The 27,512-nt window shown below is 38.8% G+C and overlaps 1 protein-coding gene across 1 annotated transcript in view; it reads right to left on the bottom strand.

Moving 5' to 3' along the window:
* Window positions 1-27,512, bottom strand: part of ADCY8 (adenylate cyclase 8) — a 401,436-nt gene that overhangs the window by 84,982 nt on the left and 288,942 nt on the right. The window contains exons 10-12 of the mRNA XM_036765122.1: window positions 21,662-21,863; window positions 20,005-20,094; window positions 12,796-12,968 (exon numbers count right to left, since the gene is read on the bottom strand). Of these exons, the coding sequence (XP_036621017.1) occupies window positions 12,796-12,968; window positions 20,005-20,094; window positions 21,662-21,863 (465 nt within the window). The remainder of the gene's footprint in view (window positions 1-12,795; window positions 12,969-20,004; window positions 20,095-21,661; window positions 21,864-27,512) is intronic.

Genomic DNA, 27,512 nt, shown 5'->3' with positions numbered 1-27,512 from the left:
ACCATTAAGCTTGCTGTCAGAACTGTGGGAGGGGAGGAAGCAGGCAAGCAGACAGCTAGGATTTGTGAGTGAGTGTTTACAGGAAGGCCCCAGCAGAGGGGAGGGTTCTGGGATGGTTTGGCTCCCTGCTGTGATATTGTGTTTTAAATTCTTTGCTGTTATAACGAAGTGGGCTTGCTGGTTTTTGGGTATAATTGCTGCTATGTTGAATTGGAGTTATTGGTTTGGGGATTTGATTCTCTGGTGTCTGAAGAAATGTTTTACTTCTGACTTCTATATGGAGAGTCTCATATTCTGCGATACAGAATTACACAAGCATATTCATGGTCACCATTGATATTGTGATACTGGCCTTACTGATACAGTAGTGAAGGCCTTGAAATGAATTTTGGATGAGCACATTTAGGATGTGACTGAAAATATTCTAGGGGTTGGTCATGGTCATGGTGACTTCAGTGGTCCCTATCAACTCTGAGATTCTGGATTCTGTGGTTCTTTCTTACTTGACTCTCAGGACATTTAGGATTATAGAAGTCCAAGCTTAACAAAATGTTCTGTTCTTTGGGAGTTTTCATTAATCCCATGGCTGGTGACTCTTTATGTCTTCAGCTGCATCTTTGGGGAAAGCAACCTCTAATCCTTTTCTCCCCATTGCTGAAGAAACTTATTGAGTCATAGATGCTCAAAGCTGGAAGGAACTTCCATAGTCATCTAGTCCACCCTCTAATTTGGTTTCAACCTACCTTTCCAGCTTTCTATCTCTCACACCTCTGGGCATTTGCCCACTCTGTCCCCCATACCTAGAAAATAATTCCTCTTCCAGATCCCCTTTCCCCCCTCCACCCCCAGCCTAGCCTAACACTCCAACACTATACTTAGGTCTCTTGAAATAGTTCTCTTCCTTCAAGGTCTCTATCATATGCTGAATCTTTCATGAAACCTGTTCCATCCAAGAGTGATCTCTCTCATCTCAAATTTTCTTACAGCACTTTGTCTATATCTCTTGCTCTTATCACATTCTTTCACTTATTATATCCTATTCATGCCTGTGTCTTATCCCTCCTATTCCACTCTTGGAAGTCAAGGGCTAAATAGATTATATTTATGAGCACCCAGCACATTGTCTGCACACAGGAAATGTTTAATAATTGCTTGTTCAATTGAATTGCATTGCTTGGGAGGATGCTGGTATGAAAGACATTCAATATATATTTTTAGACTGTTAAAGCTGACAGGGACCTTAGAAAGAAATGATAGAATTAAGATCACAAATGAGTACCTGAGGCAGGACTAGAAGCCAAGTTTGCCAACACTTCCCACTATACCTAGCTGTTTCCTAAGCCCCCAATTCTATTTTAGCTATTAGTTTCATCATTGAGCACTCCATTATGTATGCTGTCTGTGAAAGGGTTAGACTAGAATAGTTAAAATAATTAAATTCGGTAAACATTTACTATGTGCAAGACACTGTACTAGGTGTTCTGTTCTCACCTGTTCTCAAAGAGCTTACATTCTTCTTTTTTTGGGGGGGGGGGCAGAAATCTAAGATGCATACAGATCAGTAAATGCAAAGTAAATTCAAATAAATACCAAGTACAGTAATTTCAAGAGGAAAAGAATAAAAAGAACTGGGGGCATTAGGAAAGGTTTCATGTAGGAGTTTGAACCTAACCTGTGCTTCAAAGAAAGCTAGGGATTCTAAGAGGTAAGATGTGAAAGGAAGTGTATTCTAGACATGAGGGACAGAAGGGAGTGGGAGTAGGGGTAGGAGATCAGGCCATCATCTCTTGCTGAGTATATTCAACAACCCATGAATTTGTCTCCCTGCTTTAACCTATCCTCCCCCTCCAAATCATCCTCAACACAGCTAACAAAAGTCTCCTCCCAAAGGACTAATCTGACCATGTTACGTCCCTGTTCAGTAGTCTATATGGCTTCCTTTTGCTTCTATCATAAAATACTAACTCCTCAGTATGGAATGTGAAATCCTTCTGATCCAGATTCCAATCAATTAATGAATCATCAAATCAACAAGCATTTATTAAGCACCTACCATGGTGCTAAGCCCTCCAGGCTAGCTTTCCAGATTTATTTCATATTTTTCCCCTTCATATACTATATCCCAGGTGAACTGGCTTATTTCTGTTTTCCAAACCTGGTATTCATTTTATATTCTGCCTCTGTATCTTTGCAAAGACCGTCAATCAATCAACCAACAAGCATTTATTAAGTGGTTGCTGTATGCCAGGGACTATGCTAGATGCTAGAGGTACAACAATAAAAGTCAGCCAACAAATACTTATTATGCTCAAAGCACGATGCCAAAGTACTGAGTTATGGATATTGAAAGGAAGGCAAAACCATGGTCCTAATTCTCAAGGAGTTCTCATTCTAGTGGGGAGACGCTGTAGAAACAACTACATATATACAGTACACAGTATAATATGGAAGATATTCTCAAAGGAAAGGTACTAGCAGTGGCAGGTAGGAGGGTTAGTTGGTCTTACAAATGTGGGATATGAGCTGAGTCTTAAAGGAAACCAAATAAGCTCAGAAATGGAGATGAGGAAAGACAACATTCCAGATGTGGGGGAAAGAGTTGGGAGATGGAGTGTTCTGTGTGAGGAACATCAATGTCTCTGGATTATAGAGTGCATGGTGCCTGACACATAGTAGGTGCTTAACGAATACTTATTGATTGGTTGATTGGAAGGGAGTAAAGTATAAGAAGACTGGAAAGGTAAAAAAGAGTTATGTTGTGAAAGGTTTTCAAAGACAACAGTTGATTTTATAGTTGATTTTAGAAGTAATAAGGACCCACTGGAATTTATTAAGTGGAGAAGCGCAATACTGTCTGACCTACATATTAGGAAGATCAGTTTGGCACCTGGGATGGGCCTGAGTAGGGAAAGACTTGAGGCGAGATCAACCAGCAGACTATTGCAATAGTGCAGTTGTGATCTGTTGAGGTCCTGTATCAGGCTGACAGCTGTGTGACATTAGATAAAGGATGTTCAATGAGAGATGTTGTGACGAAAAAAACAACAAAATATCGAAACAGATTCGATACTCTAGGTGGGTGCAAGTGAGTTTGCAAATATGGGTGACTGAGAGAATGGTGGTACCCTTACCAGTAATAAGAAATTTGGTTTTGGGGGAATATAGTTTTGTTTTGGATATACTGAGTTTGAGATGCCTGTGGGTCATCCAGTCTATGAGAGTAGAGGTCAGGAGAGAGGTTAGGACTGGATAAATAAAATCTAAGCATCGCCTGAATAAAGATAATAATTGAATGAGAACACCTGGCAAGAAAATATTGATGGAGAAGAGGGCCAAGGGCAGATACACACAGTCAGTGGGCATGAACTGGAGGACAGGTAGGAGGACAATCAGAAGAGAGCAATGTTAAGAAAACCTAGAGAGGAGAGAGTATCAAGGAAAAGAAGGTGACCAAAAATTCTAGAAGTGAACTACAAAGAAGTCAAGAAGGATGAGGATTAAGAAAAGGCCATTAGATTTGATAATTAAGAGATGGTAACTTTGGAATGAGAAGTTTTAGTTGAATGATGAGATCAGAAACCAGATCATAGAAAGTTTAGACCAGAGTAAGAGGAGGAAGTGGAAGTACTAATTATAGATTATTATCATTTCTTAAGAAGTTTGGTCAATAAAAGGAAGAGGGATGTAGGATATTAATTATTGGGGATGGTTGGATCAAGTGAGTGTTTTTTTTTTTAAGAATGGAGGAGACATGGATGTGCATGTAGGCAATAAAGAAGAAGCCAATAGGCAGGGAGAAATTGAAAACTAGGGATAGCGTGGGATGGAACAGAATAGAATAAGATCAAGGGTTCATATATAGGAGTTTGCCTCAGCAAGGAGAAAGGACACTTTTTCATTTGAGACAAGGTACTTAGGATGCTTAATATAGTAGTCCAGAGGAAAGTAAATAGATGAAGCCCAACTATTACTTTCCAGAATTTAATTCACATTTGCATCACAAATATTATTAATAATGATAACAATTGCCAACATTTATATTTTCTAAGTATTGACCCATTTTAAAATCAGTTTTGTTGGCATGTAGCTAGGCAAAACAATTTCCTTCATTAAGTCAGCTTTTTGGTGAATTCCTCCTTCTTTTGATTTTCATAATTCAGATTTCCTTTTTTTCTTTTTAAAAATATCATTAGCTAATGTTCTGTCCATTTTATGAACTAAATGATTCTCATTTTATTAACTCACTTAAAATTATATATCTTTTTAAATTTTTTTATCAATTTCTATTTTTGATTATTTGGGTTTCTATTTGTTGTTTTTCTAGTTTTTTTAGTTGCATGAAAAATTTATTGATTTTATTTTCTTTTTACTTTTGTGGATTAAAAAGTTGAGAAATACAATTTTTTTTACTAAACACTGTTTGGATAGATCTTAAAAGTTTTTGTATGTTGCCTTGTATGCTTTTGTATGTTGCCTTAGGACTATATTGTTTCATTTGCATTCGAGTTTGAATCTTCTTTATATTTTCTTATATATTATTTTATTGTAGTTAGTAAAGGGTGTGTTTAACATTTCTGTTCTTCTGCATTTGTGAGGTTCGTTTATGTGCTAGCATATGGTCAATTTTTTTATAAAGTGTTAAGCAAGAAATATGAATGCTTCTTACAATTCCCATTATGTAATAACCAGAAGTCTATTACATCTAACTTCTCAAAAATAATATTAAAGTCCTTAACTTCCTTCTTGTTCATTATCTTTTTGTTAAATTTATCTAGTTCTGAAAGGGGCACTGTGAAGTTTCTATTAATCATTGTTTTCTTGTCTATTTCTCCTTACAGTTTGATCAGATTAAAAAATAAATTTAAATTCTATGCCATTCTGTGCATATATTGATACTGTTTTCTTATCTATGACACCCTTAAGCATAATGCAGTTTAACTATATCAGTTTTCATTGTTGCCTTGTGTGAAATTATGATTATTGCCCCTTGTTTTTAAGTTTTATTTGAAGTCCAATAGATTCCATTCATCCCTTCATTGGAGACTGGACAAAAGCACTTCCTGGCACATAGTTGATGTTATATAAATGTTAGTTATCATCATCATCACACGGATAATAAGTAGCAGAGTTAGTATATGAACCCAGATCCTCTGACTCCAAATGCAGGAAGCTTTCATATGCATCATGCTTCTTCTCTTAAAGGATTGATACCTCACAAACAGATGTTTATTGAGGTCTACTAAATGTACTGGGCTGTAGGTATAAAATCATCTAGCTGACAGAGTCCTCAGAATAGCAAAGAAACTCCTAAAGGTTTAGTCATCCATTAATTAAAGGAGGCCCACAAAATGCAATTAGTTAATTCATTAGAAATGGGCACATCTTACAAGAAATTCATGTGCCTGTTGATCTGATTAATGATGATGACTAAATGGATGATTTATGGAGCTACTGAGTTGAGGAGTTGCAAAGCTCTTCTGGTCTTTTAAAATTCTTTTTAGCTTATACCAAAATGTTGATTAATAAAGGTCCAGACAATTAATTGGCCCCTAAGTCAAGAAGAATCTGGAAAAAAATCTAATTGTCCATTCTTTTCACATTCCAACATTATCGGCAATAAACTTGGCATTATGTTTATTTTTGCACCCATGGAAGAGAATTTAATTACAGTTTCCTGTGAATCCCAAATAAGAGACTAGCATTAAATTTCACTGCTGAGAAACTGAATAATTACAGTAACCTCTCTTTCCAGTACTGAGTATCCAAGGGCTCTAGGGAATGAAATGTCATTTCTTAGGAGGTAGCTGGAGGATGACCTAGTTTAATATTATCATAAAGTAGAATTTATTTACACACTCATAGAACCAGAGACTCTTCAAACTTGAAGATAACTTAGAGCTGATTTAAATTGAACCCTTCATTTTGAAGAGGAGGAGACTGAGGCCATGGGAGAACAAATGATTTGGCCAGTATTTTGTCTGCCTTTTCTCACTTCCCCTGATCCCTTTTATCTGATTTGGAAGCTGCTTTAGCTTCTTGTGAACTCATAGAATCTCAAACATTCCAATTTTAGAGTTGGAAGAGATCTCTGAACTTGGAGTCAGGAAGATAGGGATTCAAATCCTACCTCTACCACTTAGTCCCTATGTGACCAAAGGCAAATAATTTAACTTCTCCAAGCCTCAGTTTCCTCATCTGTCAAGTTAGGGTATTGGACCAGATGACCTCTGAACCACTTCCTAACTCTACATATGATCTTTCCCTTTTTCACATCTTGGTCAAATTAGCCCTGAAAAGGGATACACTTTATAGAATCTCTGGTAAACCATCATAGAGCCATTACTCAAAGACAAAAAGTGATGAGGACTTAATCACTTTTTGAGGCTGACATTGGATTTTGGAGCAGAGCTACTATTCAAACCAAGAATTTAAGTCTTGGAATCCCAAAGCTGGATGCATTTTGAACTATATTTATATATAGCCATAGATAGTATACTGTATATAGAGTTATATAAAGTATATAATATATATAATATTATATAACTATAGTGATTATTAGTAATTTAAATGACCATTGAGTACAACCCTTTAATTTGACACATTAGGAAACACATGAAAATGATTTGCTCCAGGTCATACAGGTGGCTAGTAGCATAGGGAGGATGAGGACCTTAGAGTTCTTGTCATTTAGTCCAGTGCTCTTCTTCTTAGAGATGGCTTCATCTAAACCCTATTTATACTTTTAGTCTTTATAGCCTTATAGTTTTATATATTTAGTACTCACTTTGCAAAGAAGTAATTTCTGTTACTTGTCCCAAAAGCTCCTGTTTAAATCTCACGGGTTATCTTTTAGATGTTGATAAGGCATAAATGGCTTTTATTGTGCATAGATATACTCTTCTTCACCATTCTTCCATCAAGGTCTTGCTTTGATGCCTCACTGTGTTGTGAAGCCAGCTCTGAATCCTAAAGAGCTATGCTGAGAATGAACAAAGTTTGACAAGGTCTAATAATAATTTTAGTTTTGTCCCAGACCTGTGATTTCATTGGTGCAGGGAACTTCCAGTAAATAAACTCCCTCCACCAATGCTTTTTGGCATCTGCTCTGCAATTTAATGTTCTACAGAGTTACCAGGCAAGTGAGAGGTTAATTAACTTGCCTGGGGTCACATAGCCAATAAGTCAGAGAAAGAGTTGAACCCTCATCTTCCTGACTCTGAGTTGGACTCCACTCCACTACTTATCTGACATTGCTGTGTTTTCAGTTTTATATAGGTTTTTACATGAACTCTTCTCTGATAGCTCCTACTGTAAAGTAAGGAACCAAAATATTATTACCTCCAGGTTCAGAGGGCTTAAGTGACTTGGGAGAGTTATGCAGTTAGGAAGTTCCAGTTTCTTCATCTGTAATTGAGTGAATTAGACGGAACCACTAAAGTTCTTCTCTGCTCTAAATCTGTGATCCTATAATCCTATGCAGGAATTTGTGAGTTTCAGTCACCCTTTAGGCAAAAAGAGAATCAGATCACGCATATGGCTTTTGAAGCTGCAGGAATAGCAAGGAAATAAAGTCATGATATGGGTAGCAAGAGGCCTGAACTTTTTTCTCTATTATTTCAACTTATTTGGAAAGTTCAGGTCCATTATGTTCTAGGACTAAACTTAATTCCTAGGGTAGGATAATAGTTGAAGGTCTTTATGGCCTTTTGGGGTGACCAATGGATTCACTGGAATACTGCAAGTTTGTCTCTTTAGCAACACCAAGTTCATTTCTCTTCTTAGAGGAGTCTAAATCACAGAATGGTCTAAAAAATCTAGAGTACTATAGAGCACTGAGGAAAGGTGAGACTCATTGAAGAGGTTAAATAATTGCATTGACATTTATTTACTTTGAAACCTTTATATCTTTTGCAATTTTTTTGCACCTTCTGTGAAGGCTGTCCTATAGCTAGGATACGTATCTACCTTGAGTACTTATATGGGACCTGAGATCCATTCTACATACATGTGATATATTCTAAATGGACTCTGTGAATTCATTAGTTGGTGAACTCCCAGATGAGGAAATTCCTTCTACCAAAGCACATCCCCTCTCCTTTTCTGCAATTTATTACTATTCTTAGATAATTGTTTAGAACACTGAAATGTCAAGTAACTTGACCTTTGGCCAGATGGTCAGTATATGTTAAAGGTGGTACTTGAACTCAATTTTTCTTGGCTCCAAGGCCAGCTCTCTAGCCACTGTGCCACACTGCCTAAGAGATATGATTTTGGACTTTTTAAAAAACGAAATGTGGTCTTTGTAGGCTAAACTTTTAGTGTACTGAGTGAAGAGTTACACTCAAACAACTCTGTGAGTTAAGTAGTATAACCAATATATTTCCCACTTCAGAAATGGAGAACTTGAGGCTCAGAAAAAAAGTGATTTGCTGACGGTTATACTTCTAACCAGTGTCAGAGTCAGGACTTGAACTCACATATTCTGAATCAAAGTTCAGCATTCTTTCCTCTGTAGCATACATCTCTTCTCAGCCTTCATCTGTCCAACTTGGACATCAATCTTGTCATACAGAGATTGTTTCCCTTCTGTAATCTCACTAGATCCAAAGTTGCTTTTCTTTAGATATTCTCCAGTTTTGTTAAGACTTTATTGAAAGGAGGTCACTAGAACCTTATGTAGTAAGGCAGGCACAAGTGTCCTGTGTTATTGCTAAATTTCACACTACAGGATTTGTCCCTGAATTTTAATAGAGATGCATCTCATGGCTGTTGTTTCTTCGCAATAAGGAAAAGAAGATTCCCATCAAGGTTACTCAGGCACGCACTATGCAGAAAATCCTTAGGCAAATCTTTACTGGCATTTCACTCATGATCAAGTGACCCAAGATCTCCAACTCAGCTCCTCCTATAGTTCAAAGACAGTAGGGCTTCTTAGAACTCCTTTGCTCCAGAAGACATAAAAATGTAGGACTAACTCCCAAGATTTCTAATCTTGCCAAATCAAGACTCCAAGACTCAAAACATATGCACATGGAAAATTGGTACCCCTGTGTACTGTGTTCATATGCTAAAGCCCTAGGCAAGTCTCAGCTTTGCTACTACACAGTACCTAAATGATGTAGTTTCCTTAGGATTCTGGTAGCCAGTCTCAAATCACCAGCAGAATCAGCCTACTAATAATTGTAATTATTACTTGTAGTTATTTATCTCCAGACCACCTGAGGTGTCCTAACCCACCGTATTCTCTCCTTCCCAACAACATTGCTTCCTACCCTTCTAGTTTCTATGCTTCATGGAGTGTAGCCGCCTAGCTTCTTTTGATGTTGGGCGTCACTGCTCATAGTCTACTGATAAACCATCAAATGCAGAATGACCCTCTGTTTCCATTTACCATCTTTCACATGATTAATTAGAAAACATTTACTGCACACACATGACTGTGTGCCCAGCACTGTGCTAGGTGGCATAGGGGATATTCAGGCACTACCTTCAAAAGTCCAGTACGCAGGGGGGCGGAGCCAAGATGGCAGCTGGTAAGCAGGGACTAGAGTGAGCTCTGTACCCAAGTCCCTCCAAAAACCTATAAAAAATGGCTCTGAACCAATTCTAGAATGGCAGAACCCACAGAACAGCAGAGGGAAGCAGGGCTCCGGCCCAGGACAGCCTGGATGGTCTCTGGGTGAGGTCTATCCCACACGGACCTTGGAGCTGGGAGCTGGGAGCTGGGAGCTGGGAACGGAGTGGAGCAGAGCCCAGCCTGAGTGGCGTGGACCATCCAGACCAGAGGACAGGCGGAGGGGGCCCTAGCGCCCTGAATATGTGAGCTGCGGCGGTTGCCAGACCCCTCGACCCACAAACACCAAGGACTGCGGAGAAGGTTAGTGGGAAAAGCTGCAGGAGTGGAAGGAGTTCGCGGTTCGGCCTCCAGCCCCGGGGGAAGTGGAGGTGGGGCAGCTACAGCTGTTGTTACTTCCGGCTCCAGGCCCACCTGGTGGGAGGAATTAAGTGGTGGATCAGAGCAGGAGTGCAACAGCCTGCTGAAGATCTAAGCCCAGTCTGGACTGGGGGTTCTTGGGGAAGGAGGAGTGCGGGTCTGACAGAGCTGGCACCTCCCCCCCAAACGTGGAACATAGAACTCGTTAGTCTACAAGCAGTCATACCCCACTGAAAAACTCAAGGGTCAAGTTAGTTGGTTGGGAATATGGCCAGGCAGCGAAAACGCGCCCAGATGCAGTCTCAGACTTTGGATTCTTTCTTTGGTGACAAAGAAGACCAAAACATACAGCCTAAAGAAGACAACAAAGTCATAGAGCCTACAACCAAAGCCTCCAAGAAAAACATGAACTGGCCCCAGACCATAGAAGAACTCAAAAAGGATTTGGAAAAGCAGGTTAGAGAAGTAGAGGAAAAATTGGGAAGAGAAATGAGAAGGATGCGAGAAAACCATGAAAAACAAGTCAATGACTTGTTAAAGGAGACCCAAAAAAATACTGAAAAATACACTGAAGAAAACAACACCTTAAAAAACAGACTAACTCAAATGGCAAAAGAGCTCCAAAAAGCCAATGAGGAGAAGAATGCCTTGAAAGGCAGAATTAGCCAAATGGAAAAGGAGGTCCAAAAGACCACTGAAGAAAATACTACTTTAAAAATGAGATTGGAGCAAGTGGAAGCTAGTGACTTTATGAGAAATCAGGATATTATAAAACAGAACCAAAGGAATGAAAAAATGGAAGACAATGTGAAATATCTCCTTGGAAAAACCACTGACCTGGAAAATAGATCCAGGAGAGATAATTTAAAAATTATTGGACTACCTGAAAGCCATGATCAAAAAAAGAGCCTACATACCATCTTTCAAGAAATTATCAAGGAAAACTGCCCTGATATTCTAGAGCCACAGGGCAAAATAGAAATTGAAAGAATCCATTGATCGCCTCCTCAAATAGATTCCAAAAAGAAATCTCCTAGGAATATTGTCGCCAAATTCCAGAGCTCCCAGATCAAGGAGAAAATACTGCAAGCAGCCAGAAAGAAACAATTTGAGTATTGTGGAAACCCAATCAGAATAACCCAAGATCTGGCAGCTTCTACATTAAGAGATCGAAGGGCTTGGAATGCGATATTCCGGAGGTCAATGGAGCTAGGATTAAAACCTAGAATCACCTACCCAGCAAAACTGAGTATCATGTTCCAAGGCAAAATATGGATTTTCAATAAAATAGAGGACTTTCAAGCTTTCTCAGTGAAAAGACCAGAACTGAATAGAAAATTTGACTTTCAAACACAAGAATCAAGAGAACCATGAAAAGGTAATCAAGAAACGGAAATTGCAAGGGATTTACTAAAGTTGAACTGTTATGTTTACATTCCTACATGGAAAGATGATGTGTATGATTCATGAGACCTTAGTATTAGGGTAGTTGAAGGGAATATGCATATATATGTATGTATATGTTTATGTATATATACAATGAATGTGTATGTATGTATATATCTATGTGTATATGTATGTATGTGTGTGTATGTGTATATATATATGTGTGTGTGTTTATATGTGTGTATATATATATATATATATATATATATATATATATATATATATACATATATATATATATGTAAAAGAGAGAGAGCAGACACAGGGTGAGTTGAAGATGAAGGAAAGATATCTAAAAGAAATAAAATGAAATTAAGGGATGAGAGAGCGTCATACTGAGAGAGGGAGATAGGGAGAGATAGAATGGGGTGGATTATCTCGCATGAAGGTGGCAAGAGGAAGCAGTTCTGTGGGAGGAGGGGAGAGGGCAGGAGAGGGGGGAATGAGTGAACCTTGCTCTCATCAGATTTGGCCTGAGGGGGAATACCATACATACTCAGTTGGGTATCTTACCCCACAGGAAAGAAGAGGGAGGAAGATAAAAAAAAAATAAAAGGGGGGGGGATGATGGAGGGGAGGGCTGATGGGGGTGGAGGTAATCAAAACAAACACTTTAGAAAGGGGACAGGGTCAAGGGAGAAAATTCAATAAAGGGGGATGGGTTGGGAAGGAGCAAAATGTAGTTAGCCTTTCACAACATGAGTATTGTGGAAGGGTTATACATAATGATACATGTGTGGCCTAGGTTGAATTGCTCGACTTCTTAGGGAGGGTGGGTGGGAAGGGAAGAGGGGAGAGAATTTGGAACTCAAAGTTTTAAAATCAGATGTTCAAAAACAACAAAAGTTTTTGCATGCAACTAAAAAATAAGATACACAGGCAATGGGGCGTAGAAATTTATCTTGCCCTACAAGAAAGGAAGGGAAAAGGGGATGAGAGGGGAGGTGGGTGATAGAGGGGAGGGCTGACTGGGGAACAGGGCAACCAAAATATAAGCCATCTTGGAGTGGGGGGGGAGGGTAGAAATGGGGAAAAAATTTGTAATTCAAACTATTGTGAAAATCAATGCTGAAAACCAAATATGTTAAATAAATAAATTTAAATTAAAAAAAAATGTCCAGTACACAGGCAACGGGGTGTAGAAATTTATCTTGCCCTACAAGAAAGGAAGGGAAAAGGGAATGGGAGGCGAGTGGGGTGACAGAAGGGAGGGCTGAATGGGGAACAGGGCAACCAGAATATACGTCATCTTGGAGTCGGGGGGAGGGTAGAAATGGGGAGAAAATTTGTAATTCAAACTCTTGTGAAAATCAATGCTGAAAACTAAATATGTTAAATAAATAAATTTAAATAAAAAAAGTCCAGTAACCCCAACAGAAAGAGCATTCAGAAAACATGTGACAATGGGCACTTACTCTCCATTGTGATTAAAGTTGTCATAGTGCAGAAAGAGCGAAGCATAAATGGTCTCCATCAGTAGAGAATAGATTGCAATCATAATCAGCAACACAGCCAGCTTCAGGACAGAGTTAAGTCGGAGGAAAACTGCACAGGTCACCATGGCCAACACACCCGTGAAGACGAAGTACTAGAGACAGAAGAGATTATCAAATTCAGTAGTCATATGAATAGGAATATTCAGGGCTGAGGTATAATGGTAAAATGTCACAAATGACTAATCTCCTTATGGAGGCCACATGAGGTTTCCAGTGTCTTCTGCGTGAAATTGAAACTTGTCTAATAAATTGGTGATATATACCCTTTATAAGTTGGTCCTTTTTGGTTCTTCAATCTTTTTTCATCTCTATAGAATTTCAGAGTTGACTACTACTTTAGAGAAAATCTAGTCCATCCCTGTCATTTTACACATAAGATAATGGAGACACAATACGGTGGAGTGATTTGCTCAAGATTATCCACATATAGCAGCGAACCTGGGATCAAAACCCTGAATTTCCAAGTGGAGCTCCTAATTAGATTATTTCTTCCTATCAAGATCCTTGTTTCTGTCATCTGCCAACATCTAGGTGGCTTTCACTCCTTTATTAATGAGTCCAGGAACTGGCTCACAATATTCCTCTCTACTCCAACCCCTGACCTTATCCATCATGATTTCAATATTCCACTGATGTCTCATTGAACAACCTGTTATCAGTCACCCCAATTCCTATGACTTCTGCATCAAAATTTGGCCTTCCCTGTCACCGTAAACTGTTCTAACTCTGAAATCTTGACTTCTGTAATTTCTTTTTCAGATCACACTATTTTTACCTTGTCAGTTCTTCTATTATTGTTGTTTCTGCATGCCCAGAAAATCTCCTACATGCTCTTCATCCTTACTTGTACCTTCTAGTTGGGCAATTCCTCCTTGTTTCCTTAGTCAATCACACCTTCACAGTCTTACCTATGTGATTAACAAGTCTGAGCAGGTATCCTGTTTAACCTTGATGCCCTTTATCCATTGTTCTTCTACTCTTCACCTTCTATCAATTCTCAATCATGTTAGTTCCACCATCTGCGCTCTCTCTCTCTCTGTCATTCCCCACTCCCGCCCCCATCTCTCCTTCCTTTTCTCCCTCCCTCACTCCAAGTTACAAAACCATGGTCCTGTCTTTCAATTTCCTATCACAGATCCTACAATGGCTTTGTCCAAACCTCATCTCTTCTTAGGTCCTTGATACCAAACCTCTTGACTCTCAACAGATGACCTCACTCACTATTATATGGGAGAGAATGAGGCTATGATCTCCCTCTGGCCTCTGGCTTTTTCCTCTGGCCTCAAATTTTTCTACCTCATCACCAATCCCCTCCTCTTTTGGTCCATCTGAAGAAGTAGATATGGCATGTTGATCACCTTGGTGACGTATACTCTTCCACTTGTATCATTGATTCCATCCCCTTTTGTATCCTCCAGGAGCTCTACTTTCTTTCCCTGTTTACCCCTAACCTTTTGCTATACACTAGCTCCATCCCCATTGCCATATTCAGGTCTCCCATATAGGTAAAGTCCTTCTCCTGCATCTCTGCAAGTTATTATCCAATATTTCTTCTCAGTACTAAACTCAGAATGAATGCCATATAAAATGTAAGTCACTATTCAAATGAGTGATTCTAATTCTTCATATTTAATCATAAGGTATACCACATCCAACAATACTACAGAAAAGTCCCGTATTTCCTGGGTTCATGATGTATCTATGAACTCCTCTGTGGGAACTCCCTCTACCAAGGCAGATCACAACCAATTTCTTATACAGTAGACAAATTCCAGGGATTTTCCTGAATAGAAATTAAATGACTTTGCAAGGATCATAGAACTAGTAAATATTGGAGGTTGAATTTGAATTCAGAGCTTCACGATTCCAAGTTAAGCACTCTATTCACCATGTATGAGTTTTGGGGTACCACTCTGGACAATTTTTTAAGCAAAAATAAGAATTTAATTCTGTAAAAGTTTTAAGGGTAAATAGAACTTAGATAATCCCTACCCCTCAAAGACCTATTATTTTAGTGTAATGAAGGAAGGCAGACAGTTTGAAAGTAATCCCAGAGTGAGGAAAAAAGTTGGTATGTGGTTTAAATTTATGTGGTACGTAACCCTTCTGTGACCATGAAAAGAGGAATGGTTGTTTAAGTCAATAACCCTCCAGAGTCCCCCAGCTACCCCAGATCAGAGATTCCCTTTCTGATCTCTATCCCAGATGAGCAATGCCTTGACCCACCCCACCATTCCAGCTCAGTTGACCCTTACTGCAGGAAAGATTCTCCTCTTGCTCCCACCCCAGTTCATCAGACACCCGCTGTGACTCCCCCAGCTCAGAGGCTCTCCCCCTCTGACCATGTTAACCTCTTTCATCTCGGACCAAGTTCCCAAATAAAAGTGTTGGACAAAAAAGAGATGCTAGAAAAATGCAGAGAAACCTGAGTTACATTCAGATCTCAGAAAATTAATTAGCTGTGTGACCTTAAGCAAGTTATCTTATTTATGTTTGCCCTAGTTGACTGATCTGTAGAGAGGAAAATAATAATGGTACCCACATCCCAGGGTTGTTGTGAGGATCACAGTGATATTTTCAAATGATAAGCACTACATAAATGTTAACTATTGTTATTATTGTTTCTTTAGCTGAATGTAATTACATGCTGGATTTTAGATGTGATTATTATAAAGCACCAAAGGTGGTAAAATTGATGATTTTCTGTAATTTGGAAATGCATTTGACTGAATTGATGTCATCTAACTGGTAATAATTTTTGTTTCATATTTTAAATGTGTTATTGTGTATGATATTTTTATATTTCTAATTTTTTTTCCTATATTGTAAAATGTTTTGAGAAATCATTGTGTCCACAACACCATTAGAAAAAAAAATCTTTTTTTATCTGGATGCTATCAAATTATGAATTGAGCTTTTAAAAGAATGTAATAAAATAGATATTTGAAAATTATTAAACATTTAATGGAGTTTATTTGTTTTAAAGCAGGTAATAATGTTTATGATAATAGTCTTCATTTGAAAATTTTTGACTATCACATAATATTATGAAAGTATATAGGGTGATTTAAAGATGTAACTTGAACACATTATTATGAGTCAACTATCAGGTATTTGCTGTATGTCTGAAAACCCAGAATGTGATTAGTTTTAATTTATAAGTAAAGGATAAATTAAATGTAACTGTTGGGGAAGCATAAGAAGTTAATGACATTCAGGGCCTAAGTTGTGGTTAGTGAAATTTTTTTATTTGAGGTAAAAATTCTTGGGACTATAATTTATTATTGTTTTGATTTTTGATTACAGAGATGGCTGTCTGAATTGTCAAGAAGCCAGAAGTAGAAAATGACATCTGCTGCAGTCAGAACTATTACAGGTGGAAATCTAGTCAAGAGAAAAGTTGAAGGGATGACCTTGGCATGGCCTAAGGTAGGACCTTCGTGACTTTTTTTCCCCATTGTGCTTTTTCTTCTTTGAACAGGCCATTTTTCCACCTGGTTAATACTGAGCTTGATTTTTGATACCCTGTGACCACATTATTGGCTGTCAGATATGACTCATGCCTGGCATTAAACAGAGCTAAGGAAGTATGGATCTCTCTGGTCTCTGCCCAGGTCAAACCACATGTGGAGTATTGTATTCCAGCAGTGCCACAGTTTGAGGAAGACACTGATATGCTGGAGGGTGTATAGAGTAAAGCAACCAGGATGGTGAGGGACCTTGAATCCATGTCTTATGAGGACTAGTTAAAGGAACTAGACATGTAGACATATTTAACCTGGAGAAGAAAAGACATGGGGGATGGAGTGGAGGGGATGATAACTGTCTTCAAATATTTGAACGACTGTTGTTTAAGTATAGGATTAGATATGTTTTGTTTACCCCCTGAAGGCACTTAGTAGAAGTTACAAAGAAGTAAATTTAGCCTTAAACGCAAAAAAAAAATCTCTTAATAATGTAGCTGGCCCAAAGTGGAATGGACTACCTCTAGAGACAGAGAGCTCCTCATCATTAAATGTCTTCAAGCAGGGTTGGATGACCACTTGTTAGTATTTCTTTTGGGCATGGGTTGCACTTGACAGCCGCTAAAATGAGGTTCTGTGATTTTGTAATTCTGATTGTGCATTCATCCAGCCTCTGCTTGAAGACTTCTGGTGAGGTGGATCAGGTGGACCCCACTTCCTTCTGAGGGAGCCCAGTCCCCTTTGGGACAGCTCCAACTAGAAGGGAGAATCCCCCTCTATCAAGCTTAAGTTTGCCACTTGGCAACTTCTATCCATTGTTCCTATTTTTGTTCACTGAGTATTGCAAATATTATGATACCCATTTTATAAATGTGTAAGTGGGGTCTATAGAGTTAAAGTCCTTTGCCTTAGGTCATACATTCAATCAGTGATGGAGCCCAGACTTTAGGTCTCCCCAGCCTTCCATCTCTTTCCACTATCATCCATCACTATCCATCTGAAAAGACAAATTAGAACAATTAATGAGCTCATTTTAATCCAGAAACAAAACAAGTGAGCCAGGACCATTACCCAATATCAGGTAGATATACATGAGAGCTTGGGTTTCTGTGTAAACCAATCTAAGAGGCAAAGAAGGTCATTGAAATCTATTTATCTATCTATCTATCTATTATCTATCTATCTATCTCTATCATCTAATTATATCTACTTACCTTTCTCTCTCTCTCTCTCTCTCTCTCTCTCTCTCTCTCTCTCTCTCTCTCCCCCCCCCCAACAATGGTAAATCAAAGGAAACATGAAACTCATTATGTTTAGCAGGAGGTTATCCCTTTTTACATCTTTCAGATGTTAAAAATATTCCACTATCCCTAATTCTTTGTCCATTCATTCATTCTACATTGATTAATCATTTTTACATGAAGAAAATGGCTCTGGAATAGATAGTAGACAGAGAGATTATAACTGAGCCAAGAGTTTGATGAATGTCAGTACAATATACCTGATGAATGGCTGTTTCCAAGTCATCTCCTTTCCTTTTCTCACAGTGATACAGACAGAACAACAGTGGGCCTCCCTGCAAACTCCCCCCTCCCAGCTATTGTTGGTACTGGAGGAGGAAATGTTTCCTGCCCTCTGCCAATTTCTAGTTGGGGGTAATTCACAAAAATGGTGTGGTAGTGGGACCGTTTTGCAGACTATTTGCTAGCTGTATGCCTTTAGAAAGTTCACCCCACCTGTCAGAGTCTCTTTCTCCTCCTCTCTAAAATGAAAGATTTGGACAATATGACTTCTAAGGTCTCATCTCTGAAAACCTGGGTTCTGGGATCATCTGGGAATTTCTCTAGTGATGCATTCAACATAACCCCCATCCTTCCCCTGCAACACACACACATACACACACACACACACACACACACACACACACACACAGAGATACTATATATACATATATACACAAATACATATACATAATACATACATACATACATACATACATACATATATATATATATATATACATATGAATGTTGCCTCCATCCTCCCCTCTCTGATCTCATCAGACAAACTTTGGATCTCTATGGGATGCCTGTGTCATAGCATGTTCTGTAGGCTTGCTCCATTATTCCAAGAAGTCTTGGAGAGCTTTCAAAATCTTTCTGTGGAGGTTGGCTGGAGCATCACATGACCATTGTATGTCCTAGAATGGAGGTACTTTGGCCAAATATCTCCCCATTCGTCTATTCCCCGCCCCCCTTTGAAGGTGAGGCCTCCCTATCTTGCCTTGGCTGAAAGTGCAATGGTCATTCATAGGCATAATCCCCTAATAATTGGTATGGAAGCCTTGATCCACTCCAATTCTTACCTGGGCCATTTTATCCCTCCTTAGCATCCCAGTGGCTATACCAGCAAACAAGGCTTTACCACATAGATGCCAGACTTAGTGTAGATCCTCAATAGGCTTTAGCCCCACTGCAGCTTAGAATTCCTGAACTTAAGCAACCTACCAGTCTTAGCTTTCTAGTAGCAGAGATTATAGGCAGGTGCCACTATGGCCAGCTGTTGGCCTATTCCAATAAGACATACAATCACTGGGCATCTGAGAGAGATTCCATGGCAGCCTTTTCCTCTTAATTCCTCCACTTTACCCCGGCTCCTGATTCTCCCTAAAACCCATTTGATATAGCAGTTCACCGGTACTAGAGAGCAAAACAAACAAACAGATTAAAACATAACTCAAAAAGTTGAGGTTTCTAGTCTTATCCTAACTATTCCTAGCCATCTATTCCACAGTCCAGTCAAACTTGTTCCCAGAATACATTCTGCTGCTTTCTCACTGTGCCTTATATCAGGTCTGCCTCTACTATAGAGAGCATGACCCTGGACAAGTCACAATCAATCAGAATCTCAGTTTTCTCACCTATAAAATGAGCATAGCTAAACTTACGCAAATAGATAACATTTGTGTAGTGCTTCAGGATTTGCAAAGTCCTCTACATATTATATCTTGTTCACTCCTCACAATAACCCTATGAAATAGGTGCTATTATTATGCCCATTTTTAACAGATGAAGAAACTGAGGCTGAAAGAAGTTAAAAGTGACTTGCCACAGTCACAGAAGTAGTAAGTGTCTGAGGCAGGATTAGAACAGGGGCCTTCCTGAGTTGAATTCCTACACTATCTATTGTACCTAGTTCATAACATTGCTGTGAGGAAAAGGATTTAATTAACCTTGGAACTCTATATTAATGTGAATTATTAATAGTTGTAAAGTTTTTTGAAATTATGCAGAACTGTGTATATATGAGTCTTATTTCACCCCTCTGGATCTCAGTTTCCCATTTCGCAAAATGAGAGAGGATGATTACTTGGCCTCCAAGGTCCCTAGTGGCTCCAATAGTCGATGCTATTAGGTGAACAATGTTTCTAATGAGTCTGCCAGAGTTTCTCTTCATGTTGGGATTTTCCTGTGGCCATGTGGTTGTCATGACCCTTCTCCATCTCTTCTCTCCCTCCCTCAGTTTAAATTTAGCTCTGCTTTTTTAGCAAGAGAGCCTTACTGGCTTCTTTCCTGGAGGCATGTCTATCAAATGTGCTCATTTAAAAAGAGAGTCATGTTGCATTAACTATGCCCAACATTTGCCAAAGGGAACTTATATATACCTCTGGGTATGAGCAGATATCTGTAAACACAGCCGAGGAATTGGAAGTCTGGTTCTTCAAGGGTACTGACTTGTCAAAATCACACCACAGCTGGGGATAAAAACAAACAAACAAAAACAGGAACACTAAGTCAGTGAGCAAGATTGAGACTGCACAGGGTGCAATTAACTGCTCTTAAATGAATACCCTAGGAGAGACCAGATGTTTGGCCATAGCATCTGCTGGAACCTTAGTCATTTAAAGAATCAGAGGACCATAGAGTTTCAGGGTAGTTAGACATTATCACATAGAACACAGAAGGTTAGAGCTAGAATAGGGTAGAATAGGGACCATAGAGTATATAATGTTAAAACATAGACTATAATAGACTTTCAGAGCTGTAGACCTTAGGGTATATTATTTTAGAACATAGAACTTGGGTGGACCTTAGAGTATAGAATGCTAAAAACATATAACATAATAGACTATCAGAGAGGGAGGGAACTTTAGACTACAGAATGTAAGAACATAAGATCTAAGTGCTGTAAGAGACTAAGCTTTAGTGCCTTGTTGAAGGAAATGGGGAAGTCTTTAGGCTAGGGACTAGATGCACTTATCATTTATGGTTTAGGGAAGATTCTTTTCCAAATAGGAGGGTGGATTAGATAGCTTATGAGATAGCCTCTTCCAAATTTTAATGATGATGTCTTCTAAGATATAAGGAAGTAGGTTTTAAACTGCCTATTTTTGGCTCCAAAAGATGAGAACCAAAAATAGCAGGGGGAGGCAGGCTGCAGCTCAACTCATGGAAGAGCTTCCTAAGAATTAGAATTATGTGAAAATGGAATGACTTGTTTCAAGGTCATAGAACTTTAGAGCTGGCTGGAAAGATCACCAGTTCAAATACAACCTCCTGGATTTACAAGTATGGAAGATGAACTTTCCTAGTGAGCTCCTCAACACTGGAGGTGTCCAATCCAAAATAAGATGACCACGTGTCAAGGATACTAAGTGCACCATACCATCAGACAAAGGTTGTATGAGATGAACTTTAAAGCACCTTCCAACTCTAAGAGTTCTAAGATTCTATTCAATGGCATGAGAATGGCCTAAACAGGCACTCAAAGTTTCCCACCTAGGGCCAAAAATAATTATGCCTAAAATCTGGTCCAGAAAACTCAAAACAACTGTATTTTCAAAATATTAATGGAAAATTACAATGCTTTTATCCCAGTCAGGGTTAGTAAAATTCTTAAAATCTAATATATCAAGTTGACACAGAAATGACAAATATTCTAAGGATGGTAATGAATTCAGGTTGGAGTACATTCTGCTTTTAATAGTTGATTCTTGGGAAGTCACATAATAATATAAACTGATTGACTAGCAGTGGTATCCAAAGGATAATCTCTTTGGATGGAAAGGTAATAGATAGATTGTGACCTATAAGAAATAACTGCCATTTGAGGGACAGCAGATTTAATAGGATCTCACTGCATAACTCCCTTATATTATGGCCCTCCCTCCCTCAGGTGTGTGTGTGTGTAAGGGGTGGGGCTAGTTCAGGAACATCACCATTAGCCTTTTGGGTGAAAGGTAGAGAGAAATCTGTAGAATATGGAAACTTCCTCAGCCTAAAAGTTAGACAGCTCTGTCTCCAATGCTTAGAGATGCTTACAATATTTAAGATGGCACCAAGGAAATTAATCAAGATGGAGGCAAAGATGATAACATTTCTGGCCAGATAGGTCTCATTAATCCAACAGCAAGTTTTCCGCAGCACAAGTGGTAAACACTTATAATCCTCTGCTGTGGTGATAAGAACAAGGGCCGAGTGCAGCATGATCAAGAGAGAAAATTGAATGACCATTGGCATCATCCTGCAAAGAAGAACAGAACACTGGGTGATTCAATGTTAGTCAACTCTTTTTGCTGGGCACTACCAGCTACCTCATGAGGTATTTTCCCCTCTTGGGGTCCAGACATTTTCCATTTAGTCTGCATTCAAGAAGAAGGTATTAGTGGAAAACAGACATGGGTAATGTTTAGGTTGAGAATATTCTCCCTATGTTGTGTATTTTGCCACGAAAAGTAAATATTTGTTTAGATTTAGTACTTCTGTCCATTTTCTCCTCCCTTCTTCTCATTCCCTCATCTCACTAGGCAACGGCTGCCAAGGCAACATTTTTCTGGGATGATTATCTCAATATCCTAGCTACAGGAACTGGAGAAATGCCCTCTGCCCCAAAATGTGGGGCTTACAATGCACTGTCAGCCTCCACCTACTCAGATGCTCAAATCTAAACTCCATGCCAACCCTGGGCCTCTCTATTTTTGTTACAAGTAGCAGCATGGATTTCACCAGACGAAATCCCAGTCATCTAATTGTGCCTACAGATGTTTGAGGGCCCTCAATAAAATCTATTTCCCTAGGTGGGTTGGGGTGATGATAGATGGAAAGCTCTTTGGGCACATTTTGCAATTCCATCATCTGCTGGGTTTGTTTCCTGCCTTCCTTTGGGCAAATACTGATAGGAACTGACTCTTGGCATTTTTACACTTTGCTCAGGTGTTGGTGTTCCACAAAAGCAGAGGCACTGTGAAGGGTTTATCCATTTCTTCCTTTGGGAAACTTAATTACAATCTTCTTAATTAAATCTCTTGTTTTCCAAATCAGAATGTTAGGGCTGGAGGGACCCTTAGACATAATCTAGTCATATGTTCTTAGGAAAAAGAACTGGGAAAGACATTAGAGATCACTCATCTCTTGGTTCCAGACATTTTCACTGGCTGTCTCTCATGCCTGGGACTCTCTCCTTCCTTGTGTAAGGGCAAGCAAATTGGGACTTTTGTTGTCTTTTGTTTTGGAATGCTTCTGAGCAGTAAGGAAATCAAGTGCCTTTGATTGAGTATTACCTTTGTCTGTAGGAAGGCCCATACCGTTTTGCTGGTTAGGTCCCCAGAGGTGTGAAGCCCTCAGGCCCTAAAAAAAGGATGTATATATATATATATATATATATATATATATATATATATATATGTAAGTATGTTTATATACTCTGAGGTTAGCATTTTGCTTGGGGCTCACTCACTGGAAGAGTGTAGTGTGATTTGACCAGAGGAGATTATGGGTAGCCTTTAAGGAGCCCCCGGCTTTGAAAATCTAGATGTTGGGGCTTCTCTGGTAACTGTGTATGTATTGCTGTGGTCAGACAGATAGAAGCCTATCTGTTGATTTGTGTTATTTTGCTCTGTTTACAATTTCTGCTTGTAATTTCTGTTTGTATTTGCTCTGAAGTTCAGGGTGTTGACCTTTTCCTGCTTAACTAAGTGAATGATATATGTATGTTTAATTAAAGTGAGATTGTTAACCCCTTAAAGTTGCTTTCCTTAGAAAAGCAGATCAAAGAATCTGTGCTAGCAGCCCTCCTGTGTGCTGGTGTTATTGGCCTTACACAGCCATAGAAGCTGCAAGTAACATTGTTGTCACACCTTGTGTTCACCTCCTGGATTCTCTGGCTTTCTTCAAGTCTTAGCTAAAGTCCTACCTTCTGTAAGAAGCCTTTCCTAGTCCACTTTAGTCTTAGTGCCTTCTCTATGAGATTATTTTCAGCATACCTTGTATCTATCTTTTCCCACAAGGTTGTTTGCATGTTATTTTCTTCCATTAGACTGTAAGCTCCTTGAAGGCAGAGACTAAGGTTGTTTTTGTTTTTTTTTGCTTTTTTTTGTAACATCAGTTTAACATTGTGCTTATCACATAGTGCACTTAATAAATGCTTGCTGACTGATGGACTGACAGTATAAGCCCATCTTGTTACAAATGGGGACACTGAAGTGCTGAAAGGATAAGTTACTTGCCCATGGTTACACAGATGAGGCAGAATTTGAATCCAAGCCCATCTACTCACACCTTTGTCATTTTTCTACTAACACCTTGCCGTCTGCTTAATAGGATCTCTCAATGATCTCCAGTACTGCAACTCCTTTCTTCTGTCTTCAGAGCTTCTCAGAACTACCACATGTATGCTAAATAATGATAACAATATATGCTTTCCGTTTAAAAAAAATCAAAGTAACTTGTAAATTCTGTTTATTTAATTATTCAGAGTGTCATGGTTGAAAGAGACTTTAGATGTTACCAAATAGAACCTCCTCATTTTGTAGCTGAGGAAATTAAGGTCCAGAGACCAGATGACTTGGCCAGGATCAAAATAAGTAGCTAGTATGGAGCTAGGACTAAAACCCAGACATTTGAACTCATGTTTTTTTTTTTTTTAAACCAAGAGATAGCTTGTTAGCTTAACACACTTCAGTGAACTGATTTTGTGGAAGCATTCACTTTTCAAGCTAATAACATTCTATCCAAGTCCTCTGTATTTTTAGCTATACAAAGTATTGACTCTGGGGACAATCATGATCAAGTTATATTCCATCTCCAGCTTTCCAGGTCTTCACTCTTTTCTCCCTTCTGCAGCCCTCTCTAATTCTACCATCAGACTCAAGGGACTCACAAGTTCATGATCTCTCCCTGTCCCCTGCCTTATACTGCAGGTAGCTAGTGCTCCTTGAAAGCGGGGGTGGTTTAATTTTGTCTTTGTATACCTAGTGCTTAGCATAGTAGCTGGCATGTGGTAGGTGCTTAATAGATGTTTGCTGATTACTTAAATAAAAAAAATAAATGATTGAATGTATTTATCATCCCAGCTCTATATTCTAATTACACTGTCTTATTTGCTTTCCTCCACAAATGACATTCTATCTTCTTCCTTTTACATAGGCTTTCCTCCATAACTAGACAGCTTTCCTTTCCCACTTATTCCACTTCCAAGCCCTATCTACTTTCATGTCTCCGTCGAAGTGCTAGCCTCTAACAAAAGGACTTTTCTGTTTTTCACAGCTGTTAGTGTGCAACCTCTCAAAATTACTCTTCATTCATTTTCCAAACATGTTGTACTTACTAATCTAAGTGTTGCCTCCCTTCAGAAGAATGTAAACTCTTTGAAGACAGGGACTATTTCCTTTTAATCACTGTACCCAGAGTACTTCATACATGCTAGGTGATTAACACTTGTAGGATTGAATTAAATCGGTTCATTTATTATTGAAGATCATCTGACTTGCCGTTCTCAGTACATGGACACATGTAACAGATTGATTGGCAATCCGCCTGCTAGCCCTCTAAGCCTTTCTTAACAGTTCTTTTCTGACTGTCTTCAATAGGATCTCTTCAAACTTAAGCATGAGAATGCATACTACAATACACATAATCACTTGAAGCACAATGGTCTATTTTAATACAATCAAAACAAATGGAATTAGGTTTGCCTTTTAAATAATTAAAGGTGATGTATGCTTAGAAAATGAGTTGAATGATGATCCTCTTAAAGGAAATGCTTTTATCATTGTTCTGAAGACACTGCTGTCTCTGATTATCTGGGACCAAAAGAAGACTAAGAATATCAGTTCCTTCTCTTCTATTTGTCTCTTTCTTTCTCCCCTCCCTACCACCCTCTCTCTCTCTTTCTCTGTCTCTCTCCCTATGTCTTTCTATCTGTCTCTGCCACACACACACACACACACACACACACACACACACACACATTTTATGCACACAAACTACATTTTTAGGATCCCTGCTGTGTGCAAGGCAGAAGGATTTTTATTGGTAGATAAGTCCTAACTTCTTGTTTTGAAACTCTTCTAGTTAATAATAAAGGAAATTAGGACCATAACCAGATAGCAAGAGCTATCTATATGAATGAATAAAGACATGTTACATATGGGAAGTATTACTATGCATGACTCACTGAAATAGAACAAAAAAACATTTAATTTTTAATCTTGGGCTTGTCTCAAAGTTTAAAAAAAAGTCAAATTATTCCCCCTCCTCCCAATTTTTCTTTCATTCTCAGTACTTTTAGAAAGGCTTATTAAAAGGTCTATTTTTGATATACAGGGTGTTCCTAAAGTCTGGTCACATAGGCAAAAATGCCCATTTCAAGAAATGAAATGGATGAAATTTTCAACAACATTTTATTTAATTGGAATATTAACAAATAATATCTTCAATATGATTTACATCATTTTTGATACAAAGGTTGATGAGCTTTGCAAGATTCACGTGAACTCGATGCAGTAATTCCACAATTCCCATGTGTCCAGACTTTAGGAACACCCTGTATACTGTAGAATAACCTCTGGCCTATTTTCTCTGATGGATGAGGTTTTTTGAGGGCATCTACAGTGGGATCCCCCTTCAGTGTTTCCTTGTGGCATGGAAGTGACATTGGGCTCTTGGAGACTATGCCAGCAGAGTACAGGAACTGGAATTTTTCCCCAAGTAGGACATCTTGTGATGGACTATGTCTACCATCTGAAGACTGCTCATCATCAGGTGGGTTGTCCATAGCCTAAGAAATTTTGGGCGGAGGGCAGAGTGACTTGTAAAATGGTCAAAAATATAAACTGACCTTCAGTCCCTGTGAAATAATATTTGTAATGCACTTAGTGCAGTGCCTAGCACATAATAGGCACTTTATAAATGTTCGTTGCCACCTTCCCATCTCCATTTCCATAGTCATGGTGGAAAAGGGGATGTAGGATACCAATAACACATCCATAAAAAGACTTTAAGATTTATAGAATGTTTTCCTTATAAGCACCCTTATGAGGTAGGTAATATAAGTATTATTAACCTTTTTTTTTTTTTTTTTTTTTTTTTTTTTTTACAGAAGAGGAAAGTAGAGCTCAGCTGGGTTAAACCACAGTCCAGGTTTACATAGCTAGTAAATGTTGGAGCCCAGGTTTAAGTCTGTATGGGAGCTAGATCTCTCCTGACTCTAAATCCATTGTTTCCTGCACTAGTCACATATAATGCTGAGTATAGTAAGGATTCTTAAATTGAGGTGCATGGTTCATGGATAGCTTTCAGGAAGTCTGTGAGCTTGGATGGGAAAAAAAATTATGTTTTACTTTCACTAATCTCTAGCTGAAATTTAGGGTTTCCTTCAATTATGAAGGTAGGCAACATCATTCTGAGAAGGGGGCCATAGGCTTCACCATACCACCAAAGGGGCTGCACGCGCGCACACGCACATGCACACACACACACACACACACATACACACACACGCAAACCCTTAAGAATTCATGATCAATTGACATTAACTGAATTGCTCTCACCCTTCATGGCCAGTGCATTGACAGACTATTGGAGGAACTTACCTGGGTATTACATTGGCTCTTCAAGATCTTGAAAGGACCAAATAAAAGTCTTTGAGTGCATTTGAGTGGACCACCTTTGGAGCATTTATGGAAAGATGAAAGGATCATAGACTGAGAGCTGGAAGAGACTTCAGAGGTCATCTAAGCTAAATCCCTCTTTTTTTTTCTCCTTCAAGTTGAGGAAACTGAGGCCCATGGTCACAGAGAAAGTAGATGACTAAAGGCAGGATATGAACCTTGGACCTCTGACTCCAGAGACAGAGCTCCTTCTGTTCTATCAAGAATGATATATGATTCTCTTT

The sequence above is a fragment of the Trichosurus vulpecula genome, chromosome 1, assembly GCF_011100635.1.
Source record: "Trichosurus vulpecula isolate mTriVul1 chromosome 1, mTriVul1.pri, whole genome shotgun sequence".
NCBI lineage: Eukaryota > Metazoa > Chordata > Mammalia > Diprotodontia > Phalangeridae > Trichosurus > Trichosurus vulpecula.
Note: the sequence above shows the minus strand (reverse complement) of the source record. Positions and strands in the feature narration are given on the sequence as shown.